Raw genomic sequence first — 13,753 nt, forward strand, 5'->3', positions numbered from 1 at the left:
CGGGAATTGGAATCTTCGGAGCTTTCAGAATTCACAAATTCGCAAAGGAAATGCGCTTGATAAAAAACGCTATATATCAAATGCTATATATCCGCGATCAATCGCGCTTCCAGTTAACATACATTTTAAGCGGCCAAAATGGCGGAGATGATAGCCATTGAATGGGAATGAGATAAATTCAAAGCTTTCACCATGTACTTTAATGCGTTTTGGCTAAGTGACGCTATTTTCGCGAGATTGTCCGAGCTACTCTATACACAACTGGTACAGTGAAGCGTATCTATAATAGTCGCTTTTATCAATATCGATCAGTTTAGAACTTTCCCTATTCGAACGTTCAAGCCACTTTTACAAATTTTAATTTTTGTGAATATTTAAATAAAACTTATTTGTGCCTCGGTGAAACAAGGCGCATGGATAAACGAAACAATGTCTTTCATTAACAATCCATTGCGAGATTAACAGATTCCAAAACAAATATTAGCTCTCACTGTAATTATCGCGGTTGATCCGCAGTGTGTGTTACAATTCGACAAGGGGTGCCAATATTTCGTGGCAATAAACTGATAAACTCATGTCATTCCGCAGTTTACGGAATCCACGATGGTAGCGCGCAAATAATTGCGTTATCTATTCTACTGCGTGTAATGCGCAATGAATGCCACTGTATATCCATGACATTAACGAAATTGCTCTCACGTCCGTTCGCCGATCCATTTGAATCGCGACAGTGTGAAAATTTAACACCTTCAACGTCCGTACTATAATGGATTTTCCATCTTCCGCTCATTAAAATTAGACATTTAAAAGACTAACGCGACCTGGATATATATCCGACTTAAACATATCAATTAATCATTTATATAAAATTGAGATAGCGTTCATTCCTCTACGATTAATCAATCTCTGAATTTTATATTCAAATTCTATTTTTGACCCTACATTTGCCCGCGTCGTATTTTAATTCACGCGTTGGGGATTATTTGACGAATAAAATAATAACGGTCTTACCTCTTGAACCTTTCGGTGGACGACGATTTTGTGCCATTGATGATCGTCGAACCGCACCCTGGCTGGTTTTATGTGCAGATCCAATCTCCCTTTGGCCAGGGTCATCCCGACCGCGGCACCTCCGTCTCTCAGCGATATGATGAGATAATCATCGCCCTCTCCTGTAATTAAAAAGCGGGATTAATGAAGTCACGGTGAGTGCCGTGAGTGCGCGTACGCGCTTAATAAATATCGCACGGCGCATAAACTTTTATCTCGCTCTTTTCAAGGGACAAATAATGCCACTGAATTAATTGTGACAGCGACTGATGTGAGAACGTCGAAAACGGAAAACGCTCGCAGCCTCTCGGTCCGTCACGGACATTTTAAAGTTGCGTCTGTGTTGACGCGACATTACCGTCCATTGAGCGCGATCCCTTTTGACGCGTTAACGTCACGTCGCACGCATTGCCTGAAAAAAAAAAAAATCGGCAGCGGTGCACTAGGTAGATTCCGACGCAACTTTTTAATCCTCGCGGCGACATCGCGCCATCGATTTCTCTCGCTCGCTCCATTTTTCGTCGAGCTCGCCCGCCGGATTATAGCACGATCCGACGCGTATAAATTGATTACGACCGCTTAACAATTAGTTTCGGGGCACTTAGTATCCGCATGATCGGTTAAAACGTTCGGCGATCGTCGTTAATAATTACCGTGCTAGGCTCTCCAGGAAATCCTCCTGGATTATGTCATACTTATAACAAGTTAGAGGATTACGACGATTCTGCTGATAGATAGTATATTTTTGCGATTAAAAATTAACGCGATTAATATCACGGAGAATTTTTATATAATTCACATCAAATATAATTTCGAGTACTTGAGAATGTATCTTTTTCGATGCGGTAAAAGCAATCGTCTTTTAAGAAAAAAAAATCGGAATCCAAATGAGAATTCAAAGGATGAGAGATTTAGTATATAAAATAATTATTTTGTGTCCACTCAAAACGAAAAAGAATTGTAAACGAATAAAAAAATTACAGCAAATTTAAATAATTAAAGCATGTGCAATTTCTTCTCATTTTTTGTTTACTTATAATTCTTTTTTGCTGAATGGATAAAAATTATTATTTATCGAACAAACGTGGACAAATTGTGGACAATCAAACGGGATACTAATTTTATAAAAATTCGTATTTGGGAATGGTTACAGGTTTGTGATATTGGCACTCTCAAATACGAATTTTTACAAAATTAGTATTTCATTATCCATAATTTGTTTGTTATCCACATTTGTCTATAAATAATCATTTTTTATCCACCCAATATAAAAGAATTATAAACAAAAGATTAGAGCAAATTTCATTATAGTTATACTTCTAAGTGTGTTTTCCTTTTAAATTATATACGAAATTTAATTATTCATAATTTATCCACGTTTATCCATTGTATACTATTCGCTAGAAATAAAACGTTTGTTTTAGTAAAATTATTTATGAAAATTTCTCTTAGTGCGTAGTTTCGTATGTGTGCGTTTGTGCTTAATAAATATCCTCATGTTACCGCAGTTTATTTTTCTCAAGCTTTCTTCCCTTGCATTTTATTAAATTTACAAAATTTAAAGGAAAAAAATTCTCAAGCTTTCAAGCATTCTTTCTGATTTACTCTCGGTGTGCGTAGCGAATAATAAAAACGCAAGAATGTAAGGAGCACTGGCACGTGTTCTACGGAATAGAGATCATAATTTCTGTCATCGCTAGGAGGGACGCTTAGGGCGCATCGGCGGAAGGCGCAAGCGGGCGCGGATGTGTCGTTTACGCTCGTGAATCTCGCAAACCGCCCACCACGTCGGTTATCGCCGCAGTCGCTTTAAAATCGGGCCGCCGCGACCGCATATTAATTATGCCCGCGGGCAGCCGAGGACTCGACCGTATAAAAGATGCAGACAGTACTTCGGGCTTAATTGCTGCCGGCGCGACGCATTAGCATGCGCCTAAGTGCATCACGCGCGTTACATATCGCGCTCTCTCGTTCGCGTGGTCGCGAGTTCGTTTATTTGCGCATCGCGGATCGCTATCGGGAAAACAAACGCGATAACACGCATTACGCGCTGCGGAGATAGCGCCCGCGTGGCGGATGCGCGGCGAGAAATCGGCGAGAGAGCGAGAGAGAGAGAGCGCTTCTACGCGTTTCCGTTATGATTACATCCCTGGTCGGAACGTTCCCGCGGGTGACCCATTTCCCCAAACGCCTCGCGCGCTACGCTACTGAATATTAATTTAATCACTGAAAACGCAAACAAAATTTCTAGAACTAAAAATAATAATCGTCGCTCATCAATACGCGTTCGCGTTTGCACATACCACGAAATTCGTTTTGTTTGTTCGTTACTTCGTTGCCTAATTATCCCCTAAACGCAAATTATTCGCGCGAATCTCATTATATTCCAGAAATATCTTTGCGTAACCGTGTTGCGGGTGTAGCTATTTAGAAAGTGAGTTGTGCGAAACAATTCCGCTGCAAATTTAATTTATTTTGATTAATTTTTTAAGTTGATGAAAGTTAAAGAAACTTCAATAGAATATTTAATTTACAAAGGGGAAAAAAAAATAAATAAATATATAAAAGTAGGGAAAGTAAAAAAAAAAGTTGCGGCTCGGCGAGTGCGAGCGAATCGAGATCGGAAATAGAAAGCGCAAGTAGTAAAAAACGAAGATGGTCAGACGAATCCGGATTGAATTCTCGAAGGGAATTGTTACGTACGTCGCTTTGCGAGGGAATTCCCGCGACGACACCTGCGATTTGTAAGAATGAAAATTGCGTGGCGTGACGATTATTATGCCCCTCGGAAATACGTTGCAATTCAAATGCGCGGTTGTATTATAGCTTATCTCGGGAACAAATGAGCAACCTGGCGTGAGCGCGCTGCGGAGATGCGGAGGGGAGAGTAACAAATGCTACGTATGCGTCTACGTGTGCACGTGTGCGGATATGGGAAACGCGGCTGTGTGAGCGCATATGTGAGTGTATGTGGTACGGCATTGCGGCTCCGGTATATAGGTTTCGAGTTGCCGCTGCAACCGGAGGTGCAAACTCCTCCTTTTACTGCGGATGGCGCAGTCTTGCCATCTTGGCTACGCTGATTCCACCGTTCATTACGTAAGTATACTATAAACTGGGGGTTCATGTGCGTCCGGGGAGAAGCCATAATATACCAGATGGGTATAATAAAGGCGCAATAAATTAAAAATCTGATCCAAATGCAAAGGTATATACGAAGCAAACTTTTGCCTCGACTTTGTTCGCCCTCTCTCCGTTTTCTAATTACGATTTAATAAAACAAAAGTGGATTAAACGTAGTCGACACGCATTTTTACTAGAACTAAATAATTTCAATTTTGAGCTAAAATTGTGCTCATCAGACATAGGTCATTCATTATTTAAAATCATTGATTCCTTCAATATTAAAAAGAGATTGATCTTATAGCGTAAAGTTCAGATATATTTTTACCGCTATTATTTTAAATGATTAATGATACATCTATTCCCAAAATTATGTTGGAGCTACACGTAAAATTAGAACTTCTATAATCGTTGATATAAAGATATATAGGTTGATATAAAAGTTTGCAGGTTAATAGGTAAATGAAATAATTTGATCGGTTTCCGATGCTGATAACGTACTATTCTGTTTTTCAGAAATCCTAAACGAAATATTTTTAGAGTCAAGATTAATACAGGTCAAACAAAAGACGATATAATATAGTTTTAAAATAAAAGAAGTAGAAAGAGGATAGTAAGAAAAGGATGTTAAGTAGAATCAGAAAAAAAAAGAAAGAGAAAGAAAATTTCTTTGGTTGTCCGTACGTCCGGTACCCAAACCATTGAAACGTTCTAATTGGCTATAATGTCGTCATGAGGAAGGAAGATCGTAAAGATTTAATATGCGACCATTGTCCAAGACGGTGCCATTGTCTATATGCGTTTCCTCAAAGAATATCCGGTCATCCATTAATACTTAATTGAATACGACTTCATTTATCAATCTCCTTTATAAACCTTCCCGAATTATTTTCGATTAATCGTGCGCTTCTCGATCGTTTCCAGAATAAAAAATTTAACAGATATATTAATCTATATTTTTTTCATATACTTCTTCTATACTTCTTCTATACTTTTATATTAATTATATATATGAGCTACAAATGGATGTGTAACAAACACATCCATTTATTTTTGTTATTTTCAGAGATGTATTTTCTTTATCGCTCGCAAATGCATTCGGAAATGGAATTAAATTCAAAAGTGGAAATAAAAGTGCTACTTAAAGGGAGGTTATTATAATTGACAAAGAAAACTGTTTACCATACATAGACTAAGTACTTACCGGAATAAAATAAAAGTCCATTTGGCTGTCTCGTTCTGAACTGGAGACTTACATATTCCTGTGTACTGAGCACCGGTTCTCCTTTGCTCAAATCTATCGTGAGATACTCAGTTCCTCTAAAGGACGCTTCCGAGGGGGCTTTGTCTGGAACAAAAAATCCACCAGTCTATAAATCGACCAATTCGCCGTAGTGCTTTTCGTTATAGACCTGCTCAGCGAATTATCAGTACAAACTAGAAAATAAAAAAATAAAAAATTTTATTGAAGAATGCAATCAAAACATAAAAATATAAATATTTCTATGTTAAATTTTTCTTCATAAAAATATAAAGCACAATATCTATATATATATATATATATATTTCAATAAAATTGAAAATATTGTTTTAAAAATATATATATATATACAATTAATATTTTTAATTTTAATTTTAAATAATATTTTTAAAACAATATTTTCAATTTTATTGAAAAATAAACATAAACTTAATATGAACAATCAATCGTTAATGAAGCATTGTTTCAACGAAGAGATATAATATAAATATATTTATTATTTAATTCTGACTATACTTTTAAAACAGTATTAGGCGAGAGGGATAATATTTTTCGTATCTTTCTAAGATCGTGCTAAATAGCGAGATCTCTCAGTCTTCTCTCGTAAGTTTGCGAATCACAGTAATAAGCGCCAAGAACCCCAACCCATCATCTTGGAAGCGACTCTCGAGAAAAATCGACGCGGACGGATTTATCGTGGCAATTCATTTCTGGCGCAGTTGAGCGAGCTGAAAGAGATACGAAGTGGTGGATATATATATAGTATAGTAGTACAGACGGCTCTTCCTTACGCGAATCGGCCAGATGATTTGCGGCGGTAATGAACATTTCAATCGGTGGATTCGACCCCGCGGTGCGATTTGGCGACATGCCAGTGTCATTAAGCTCATCCTACGGCCTTTTTGCGCGACCGCGCTTACCTTTGTTTCGTCGCGATAACAATGGAAGATGGAAAATAACGGGGAGTGCATCCGCGCGCGATCGGTCTCTCACGAAGGCGAATCGCGAAATCCGATTAAATGTTTCGCCGTCGAGGCGAATAAAGAGGCGTCTAGACTTGTTTGCAGCCCCGTGAATGATAACGAATCCGGTACGAGCCGATCTTGACACTTAATGAGAAAAGAGGCTGAAAGAAGGGCTCAAATGAGTAAAGCGCAAAACACGCATTCAATGTCCAAAGTATACAAAAACAACCGACGTTTTTCAATTAATTTGATAAAAGTTCGACAAAATATTAATAAGTAGCTTATTCTAAATAATTTAGTCTGTTTGTTAGAATTTTATGCGTAGAATTTAGATAATATCTTTTAATTTAGAGCCGATCTTGACACTTAATTTAAGAAAAGAGACTGAAAGAAGAAGACTCAAATGCGGAAAACACGCATTCAGTGTCCAGGTTATACAAGTTCGACAAAAAATATTAATAAATAGTTTATTCCAAATAATTTGACTTGTTTGCTAGAATTTTATGCCTAGAATTTAAATAATATGTGTGTTTTCAACCTCCACGTGCACGACATTTCTTAAAAGTTTATCAAAGTTCATCCACCAAGTAGATCATTTTCGATCGAAGAGAAGCACCGCGCATTTCTTCGGACTGCCCTGCAAGGATACAATGGATGCTTCAGCAACCGTTGAGCTTACTTGGTCATTGTCTTCTGCGGGCGTATAACGACAGTTTAGCGGCAAGATTTATGGTAAGAGGGAAACGCGCGCGATTGATCGCGAGAGTGCGCCAGGTGCAGAATTACGCGGCACCCATTGCTGACTTCCTAATGAATGGCTGGCGATTAATACGGATTAGCGGAGGCGCGTGTATCGGATGCGCTAAGGCGTACTTAGCCACGATTTATGCGGGACTTTGTCAATGTAATTCTTCGATGCGCGATAAAAGATGCAAGTCAAGAAAGCATTAATTCAGAAAAAAGGGTCGTGAAACGTCACTTCCGAAGTGAATGGATAGGATAACATTTTATATAAGGTGAATCTATATTTTTCTATTATTTATAATTGCAATATTGGATTTGATATGGATTTGAATTCTTCGACTACTTGAAATTTAATTTAAAAAAATTTTTTTTTTTTAACAAAAATCTCTGGGTGTATCGATAATTTTAGAGTTATAAAATGTTGAAAAAATTTTTTTATAGATTCTCTCGTAGAATAGCATCTCGTAGAATCGCTGAAAACAGACAATGTCTATTCGCAAAGTAACAGAGGCCATGAAAGATAATTACCATAAAACGTGGCATCTCGCGCGCGCATATTATCTTGCTTAGATAATTACGCGATATCCGGCAGATTGGTGTTGCCAGGGTTGGTTTTGCTCCATTGGGGATCATTTGGCACTCCGTGGCGTCTCAACTAAATCGATCGGTCGATTTCGAGTGCTCGCGCGTATAACGCAAGCGTCGGATAATTAACATCAGCCGCGCGTAATTACTTCGCGAGTTAAGCATCCGCCCGGTCTTTTCGAGAATTAAATTTCTAGGAGTGAAACAAGGAACATGATACGACTTGCAACTAAACGATTCGGGCCGTGCGCGGAATACGTATGACTCTCATTTACTTTTTATTAGTTATAAAAATATCTAGAAATTTTGCACACTGTTATTATTATTATTGTGTTGATAAAATATAAATGATAGAAATATTTTATTACTCTTATTAATGTAATAATACCAATTTTTATGAAACTAATGGTTCAAATGCATCTGCCATTCAATTATCTATAATTATTTATAGTTTTATTCATTTAATTTACAATTAATTTTCTTTCAAAAAATATATAAAGAGTTATTTAATTTGTGATATATCAACAAATCTCTCACAGCATATTCGTTCGATGAACTTCTTCTAAGTCATAACAAGAAAGCAAACGTATGATATAAATATCTCGTGATGACAACCCTTATTTATGATTATGATCGCGTACATTTTCACTCGATATTATTTTTTCAGCGATAACATTCAATGTCTCTTTCATTCTTTTTTACATTCATCAGTCTACAGTTTATTTATCATATCAGTTTTTTTTCGTTTGCCAAGTATTGAATTTCTGTTAATACTAGAAAACAAAAGAGAGAAAAAATATTTTTTTGATAAAATTAGTCTTAAAAATAGATTTTAGAGAAAATAAAAAAAAATAGGTAACAAAAGAAAAGAAGATGGGAGAAAAAAGAAAATAAAAGAAGTAATATATTCGTAGCGTCTAATGGTTTACGTCGTTGGTAAAAATATTAATATCTGAGGAGAGAAAGACGGAAATATCTCTTCTTTACTCGATAACATTGGCAAAGAAAAATAACCAGGAAAATGCCGATATCAGACTATGCATTGCGAGGTATTAATGTTATAACGATTACAATATTGTTATTTAAAATTTTATTCAAAAACATTTTAAATTTCGTATTCATGTTGTGAATTTTATATATTAAAATGATAATTATTTAATAATCGAATATTAATTAAATTGAAAATAATTAATAAAAGCATTAATGATTTAGAAGTAAGTTAAACAATATTTGACTCTTTAATATGATTTTTGCATGTGTATTTTATAATTTTTATAATTTTTATAATTTTTATAATACATCCATTTATTTATATATTTTATTTTATTAATACTTTTATATTTTATTTATAATTTCGTTATTATCATTACTGTTTGGTAGTTGTAGTCTTTATTAAAATTAATAACTTCTTAAAAAACTTCTTCCTTATCAAATGCATTAAGCAATATATAGTTTAACACTGCGTTGAAAGATTACACCTCTTATCATGATACTAAAGACAAACATTATATTAGTTTAATTTAATATTCTACCAACGTCTAAAAGGAAAACCGTCTGTTTTTCTTAAAGCAGCGGTAAAGCTCATTTGTTTAGCTTGAATTTCAGGAAACTTGCTGGCCGGAGTAAAATAAACCGTATCGAAGCTTAAGCTTAAGGCAGTGGATGCGGAAGTATATGCAGGTTTAATAAATCTCGACGGCTCACGCGGATAAAAGCGTGCTAAGGACGTCGTCCGATTTATTTAGTTCCTGCACTTTCGAATCTTTCTATGTCGGTATTCTCCCTGCATTTAAAGGATTGCCGAGTTAATCCTCGCAAACAGTTTGCTGCACGAGAAGCACCTCCGACGAAAGTAATTTGCAATCCCTCACCACAACGCAAATGCATAATAAAATATTTAATAAACGAAGAGAGAGAGAGAGAGAGAGAGAGAGAGAGAGAGAGAGAGAGAGAGAGATGAATAAACGGCGAGAAAAAAAGAGACAGAAATTTAATATAAATGTATAACAAGATTAAAAAGTTAACTGTCAATAACTGTAATGTTATTTAGATAGCAGAATGTCCGTTAAAGTTATAATGAATTTTAAAATATATTTTACTTATACAGATCACGTTTGTCAAAATTTGACAATACGTTAATTCTTTTTGTTTAATTTCTTTTTAATTCTTTTTAATAAACTTTAATCCGTCAATGTAACATTCTATTAAAAAATTTTGAAAAAATATGATAAGATGTATTTTATTTTGTTGTTCAAAAATCATAAACTAGAGATTTTACAAATATTTAACAAATACTTAAGTATGTTGTAAATAAAAATTAAAACTAAATAAATTTTTACAAAAATTGTAACATATATAAAAATGTATATATTATTAATTATAACTTTTTAATTCTGCGCTGCTAATTTTATTTAATTAATTTTATAATATCTGTTTTTTATTCAACAAAACTTATATTAATAAACATATTTATTTACTAGCAGTTTAATTATAATCGAAAAAACGCTTTCGCTCTTACAACTCATATAGAAATCTAACATCGTAAACCCGCATCGTAAACATAACTGCAGAACTCGGCTTTCTGTGTTTCTGACTGCAGAGGGAATATTGCAGCCCACGGAAATCCCTTAAAACAATAAAACCTTTTACTATCGCCGTTGAAAACAAAGTTCTGGGTATTAAAGCTAAAACCAGGAAAAGTATCTACTTTTTTGAATGCTATGAGTGCAACATGTCGAGAAAATTGGATAATACTTTGATAGCTACGGATATAGTTGCGAAATCAAACAATCGTCTATTTTTATTTGCATTTGCAAGGCAAGGCTCTCTGGACGTATATAATATCGTAAACTGCGGCAATATAACATTAACATTTACAAAGTTTTTCTCTATTTTCTCTATTTTTCTTTCCTTTTCAAGCAAAAGAGAATTACGTTAATACGATCTGCAATGCAGAACGCTGTCTTTATCTAATTAGGCAACATCTTTATAACTTAGCATTACGTTAATTACGCCATGTGATTGCATTATATATATATTAACTAGGAGAAATTTTCATAGAGCCTTTTTCTAACTTCTTTAAATCAGTAAAACGAGAGAAAAGAGCGGCTTAAAATTCATGGGCGAGTGACCGGTCGCCGGCGGCGTCTTTCGTAGTCGCTTCAAAGGGCCGAAGAGGAAATCTCGCGGCGGCATTTTCCACCGGTATCCACCTCATGAACCGGCTCAAGCTATCGTATTAGCATGTATATTGCGTCACGTCGGCGCGACACATGATGACATCGCTCACCGGGAACTACCAAGGTGGTACGAGCCCGTCATTTTACTATCGCACGCTCCGTTGCGGCCTGGCGCGCGTTGTGAGGGCCTTAATGCATGGCCATCCCTGGCCCAGGTTTAACCGGTGCACTCCGTTTGAGAAAGAGATATATCGTCGCCTCGCCGCGAAACTTTGCGCATGGAGGTATACGTTCCAAACCCCCGAGCGAGAAACGTGAAAATTGCGTCCCGGGTGCATCGGTCTGAATATGCTGCCGCGTCGCGTATTAATCCCGTAAGGATTTCGTGAAATACTTGACATGGCAAACAGTGCGGAATATCTCACAATCCCGTAAGTCAAAAATATTGAGCTGGTCGTCCTCGTCAGAAATTGTTAACAGCAATATCACGTAATAAAAAAAAAAAAAAAAGAAGAGTAATGTTGACTTTAATTTTTTTTTTTTAATTTTCCAACAATATATTACTTTAAGTAATACGCATTTTTTTTTTCATTAAGTATATAATTTGTATACATCAATTGTATATACTTTTACAACAAATATATAAGAATCATATACAATTATACTTGTAATTTAAGGTTCTCGGGCGCTCGTCGCTAAAACGTAAAAAGAAATTCTTCAACGGAGTTCCACAGCGGCGAGAGGAGAATTCATGCCGCGCATTCGGTCGTCTCTGCGATGGGGTTAAATAAGCCCTGTCGTCGGAACAAAGTGCGAGAACAAGTTATTAGGGCAAGGCGACGCGGTGGAACACCAATTCCACGCATGAGCGCGTGACGAGAGGCGTCGCCGCTGCACATTCGCCGACGGAGAACGCGATGGAAATTACCAGTCGTGGCACCCTGGCGCGCGAATCCGGACAATTGTGCGCTCGAGTCCCGGCTACATCGAGTTCTGCGAGAGTGGCGGAACTCCCTCGGTCCATTCTCGGCGTATTTGTCGTGGCCGCGAGAGAGAATGGCCAGGAAACTCTCCTGCATAACAGACTCGACCAAAAGATTTTCAAGGCCCCCCCCCCCTCCCCGATCCCGCGAGGATGCAGCCGAATTAAAATCCCGCACCCACCCGCAGAAAATTACCCTTCTCAGGGTAATTTTGATTTACGTGACACGAATCCATCTGAGACTCAACAAGACTCGATATTTGCCTCTTCTTTTAAGAAACCAATCTGATTTATAAATTTTTCTTCCCTTGAAAACAAAATCACTTTTTCGTTTCCCATCGTTGAATGATTTTTAATAATTTGTGTTACAGAGAGGGGCTCAAATTCCGATTGTTATTTTAGAATCATGAGCGACAAAACTGAATACTTGATCAATATATGCAATATATACATACGTGCATACAATTGTCAACAAAGGATAAATTCAAAATGCAAACACGAATTTAGTCAACTGTGCACATGTGAGGCGTACACTTCGTAATAATCCTTCGGTAATCAACGAACAATCAAAGCATTATTAGATTCTTTTTTTAGACGACTTGAGCATGATTAGCGTGAGACGATTTCCATCTTCTTCTTAGTTATACATTGTAATCTTTAGAGATTAACATAAAACATTAGATACTGCTGCTTTCAGCAATTTGCACAGCACCCATCGACATGGATGTATTTTTCATTGTCTCAATAAAGTGCAATTTTTGTTGTGACTTATCGCCTTTTACGGTCTACTCGAACACTTCGGGAATATCCCGCATACATACGCGCTCACAGCGATAGTAAAGAGTATAAGCAGCACCAATAAAGGTAAACAAGCCCCATGGTACCTTACGGATGGCAGGCTATTTTCACGTCGAGAAGCTTTCTCAGGGGAGCGCGAAAATGGGTGAATCCAGACGTCTGGATATAAAATTACGTAAGTGCCTCAGTCATTCGCACGATCAGAGGCCATCGAATAATGCTTGTCACCGGCTGCGTGATAGAATATTACGAAAGTTTCCACGAAACGAAGCGTTAGTTTGATTTATATCGCAAACCTGTAAAACTATGGCAAGCATCGGCTATAATACGAAATATGTGCTCACATGTGATACATTTGAGCAAGTTATTTCATACTTTTCAGACTTATCCATGCGAATCTTTTATTCCAAACTTTTTTATAAAAATGAAGATTAAGGAATTTAAAATTTACAAATTCTAGATAGAATATTTTCTGAAATATATAAAATACAAAAATATTCTGGATACTGAATAAAAAAAAAATATATATATATATATATACAGAATATTTCAGAATACAGAATAAATTCTTTAATTAATTGAAAATATTAAAATATTAAAAAGAAATATTAAAATAAATTTACTTTATGGGGAAAAAGTTTATTTTCGATATATCACGTAAAACACTAATTTCTATTTTTTTTATATTCTCACGACAATATTTTTAAAAATAGATTGAATGTAAATATTCTATTGTAACAGAAATGATATTAGAGGAGAAAGAAGAGCGAAAAATAGCGGATTATAAACTATTCCTTCTTGTTAAATTATTCCTAAGCGTCCTAAGCATCATGAAGTCGAAACGTTACGACGGTATGTGCGTCGTTGTAATATTGCGGCGACCCACTTAATAAATTTTTGCAGCACGATAAAAGCGATATTAACGCTGTCGTTCGATCTCATGCTCGACGTTGTCGTCGTCCCTGCGGGATTAGCCAAGTAATCTCTCGAAGAGCCTCGAGGAGTAACGAGATCCCTCGGGAAACGACACAGACTTTTTCTCATCTCACGAGTAGTGCATCCTATG

At 36.3% G+C, this 13,753-nt stretch overlaps 1 protein-coding gene across 6 annotated transcripts in view; it reads right to left on the bottom strand.

Moving 5' to 3' along the window:
* Nrx-1 (neurexin 1) overlaps positions 1–13,753 on the bottom strand; it is a 222,029-nt gene that overhangs the window by 100,108 nt on the left and 108,168 nt on the right. For all 6 annotated transcript variants that reach the window (XM_089074798.1, XM_089074801.1, XM_089074802.1 and 3 more), the window contains 2 exons: positions 5,378–5,521; positions 1,012–1,172 (listed from right to left, as the gene is read on the bottom strand). In XM_089074798.1, coding sequence (XP_088930924.1) covers positions 1,012–1,172; positions 5,378–5,521 — 305 coding nt within the window. The remainder of the gene's footprint in view (positions 1–1,011; positions 1,173–5,377; positions 5,522–13,753) is intronic.

Source organism: Pogonomyrmex barbatus, unplaced genomic scaffold (assembly GCF_055798465.1).
Source record: "Pogonomyrmex barbatus isolate J1 unplaced genomic scaffold, ASM5579846v1 scaffold18, whole genome shotgun sequence".
Classification (NCBI taxonomy): Eukaryota; Metazoa; Arthropoda; class Insecta; order Hymenoptera; family Formicidae; genus Pogonomyrmex; species Pogonomyrmex barbatus.